This window comes from Penaeus monodon, chromosome 26 (genome assembly GCF_015228065.2).
Source record: "Penaeus monodon isolate SGIC_2016 chromosome 26, NSTDA_Pmon_1, whole genome shotgun sequence".
Lineage (NCBI taxonomy): Eukaryota > Metazoa > Arthropoda > Malacostraca > Decapoda > Penaeidae > Penaeus > Penaeus monodon.
The window spans coordinates 40,962,783-40,965,282 of NC_051411.1; the positions used below are offsets into that span (position 1 = coordinate 40,962,783).

Sequence of the window (2,500 nt, forward strand, 5' to 3'; positions counted from 1 at the left end):
ACACTAAAAATATCCTGTTCTCCCCTTACTCCACAAATCCTCCTTCCCCAACCTCAGAATCATCCTTCCACCCCTTCCCCTCTGCCTCCCTATATTTTTTCTCCATCATTCCATAATCAATAACAATTATAATGATACACAAATAAATATAAATATTTTCACTTCAACATCCTTCCCCAAAATCCTACACGACACTCCCACCCTTTCTCTCATCCCTCAGCCTCCCAGTTCCTCCCATCGTGCCAGTTAAAATAATAATAATAATAGTAATAATAATAATACACTTCCCCATCCTTTCCCCTCAAAAATCCCGCACGATACCCATCTATTCCTTCATCCTCCCATCCTGCCATAATAATAATAATAATAATAATAATAATAATAATAATTTTACACTTCCCTGCCCTTTCCCCAAACCAATACTATACGATACCCGTCTATTCCCTCATCCACCCTCCTCTATGCCCTCATCCTCCCTCTCCTATTCCCTCATCGTCCCTCTCCTATTCCCTCATCGTCCCTCTCCTATTCCCTCATCGTCCCTACCTCTCTTCCCTCATCCCCCTCTCCTATCCCCTCATCCTCCCATGCATCCGTCCTACCTGCAGCATCCAGTGTGCCGTTGCCTCTCGCATGTAAGGATCCACATCGGTCTGTACGCACGAGAAATAGCTGGAGTTGGGCATATATTTTTCCTCGAGGTTCAAAAGATTTAATAGCACTCTGTCGTCTTTTAGGAGCACGGGGTCGAAGTAGGCTTTGCACTTGCTGTCTAGGTCGGCCGACGCATTCTCACAACACAGAAGGTCATTTGCCATGTCCATTTTGGTGTATTGCAAGTCGTTTGCCATTTCCATGTCTGTGAGTGATTTTTTTTTTATATAGTGGGGGGGATGGGGGGTGTTTTGTGTGTGATATTTTAAGGATTTTTTTAGGGGGGGTTGGGGTAAATATTTTTTTTTGGAAGGGGGTATTTTAATTTTTTCTTTATTTTGGTTTTAATTCTTTTCTTTTTCTTCTTCTTTTCTTTTCTTTGGGATTGATTGGGAAAAGGGGGAACGCTAGGATTTCCTTTTTCTTTTTAAATTTGCTTCTTTCTCCTGATGTTCTGAGGTAAGATTATTAATATATATATATTCTTAAAAGAGATATCTATATTATTATTTTTCCTTTTTTTTTTCTTTCCTTTTCTTTTCTTTTCTTTTCAGATTTGTGTACTTTTCATCGACGCACTGTTCGGCTTCATCATCATGGTGTTCTTTGACTAGTGGACTACTGGAAAATTATTATTATTATTATAATAACACCACTTCGACACTAAACCTCAGAATGATCTCGTAATTTTCTCTCTTTATCTCCTTTTCCCCGTTCTTTCTTTTCTACTGTCAACTTTAATTTCCACAGGTTGGCCGAATCAGTGAGGTAGGACCACAGTGGCATCCGGGGGGAGAGAAGACCTTTTCAAAGAACCAAAAAAAAAATTATATTTCACATAATATCTGCGCTGTCACACTGCACTTGCTTATTTTTTTTAAAAAAGGGTGTGTAGTTACAAGGTCGCGAAGGCCGGAGCGAAAAATGTGCGCACGCTCCCTCTCGGTTCTCCGGCCTCACTGGGATTTTACGAGAAAACGAGACGAGGATACAGTCCTTCACCTGATCCTCGCGTTGCCAGGTCGTCCAAAAACGTCGGCTCGAACCCCGCCTTGTTTCCTCTCTTTGGGGTTTATTTTCGCCCTGCCTCTCACCTCCTCTCATTCCTTTACGATGTGATTTCAAAGCGGAGGTTCGGCGCTTTCACGGGCGGGGTTGAAAAGGGGGTTGGAAATAGGGTACGTGGCACCGTCCGCCGGCCAGCAACAGATGCGAGAGGGAGGAGAGCCTTCATGCCATCTTCTCTATCTTGCATAATTACTTGCTAATCGAAGCTCCTGCGGGGTATTCCGGCCGGGATCGCCGTCGATGCGAATGCGTTTCTCTCTCCCGAAGACACAAAGATGAGAAAGATCGACGTCGTTTCAGTCAACATCACTTCCTCTAGCGGGGGGGTTTCCAGACGCCGCCATCGTCAAAGGCGCCCCTATGCCCACACGCATATCGGAAAATATTCTTTTTCTTCGCCGCTGAAAGGACGATCGCTGCTCTGTTATTTATCGTCGTTTCTCTCGCAGATTATTTTTCTTCCTCGCCAGGGGGGAAAGTTGCTTGTGAGAGATGTATATATATATAACATAATCCACAATGGATAATCCACAGTGGATAATCCACAAAACGTGTAAGTAGATAGCGAAAGGGATCGCGTAATATAACAATAAAAACATTTCCAAAAAGTAAAAAAAAATTAGAAAAAAAGAAAAGACGAAAGATAAAAAAATTGGTAAAGCACAATCGTATTTCCCTCCAACTTACCTCCTCGAAATAAAATATAACCGAAGAACATATCCATAAAAAAATATTATGAGCAAAACAAGCAGACAGAAGGGAACAGAAAGAAATATTG

General features: G+C 42.1%; 1 protein-coding gene across 1 annotated transcript in view; it reads right to left on the reverse strand.

Annotated features, from left to right (window-relative positions):
- The window catches only part of LOC119590182 (G1/S-specific cyclin-D2-like), a 90,801-nt gene extending 88,758 nt beyond the window's left edge, over positions 1–2,043 (reverse strand). Inside the window, exon 1 of the mRNA XM_037938973.1 lies at positions 603–2,043. Coding sequence (XP_037794901.1) covers positions 603–857 — 255 coding nt within the window. The 5' untranslated portion in view covers positions 858–2,043. The remainder of the gene's footprint in view (positions 1–602) is intronic.
- Positions 2,044–2,500: the final 457 nt, after the last annotated feature.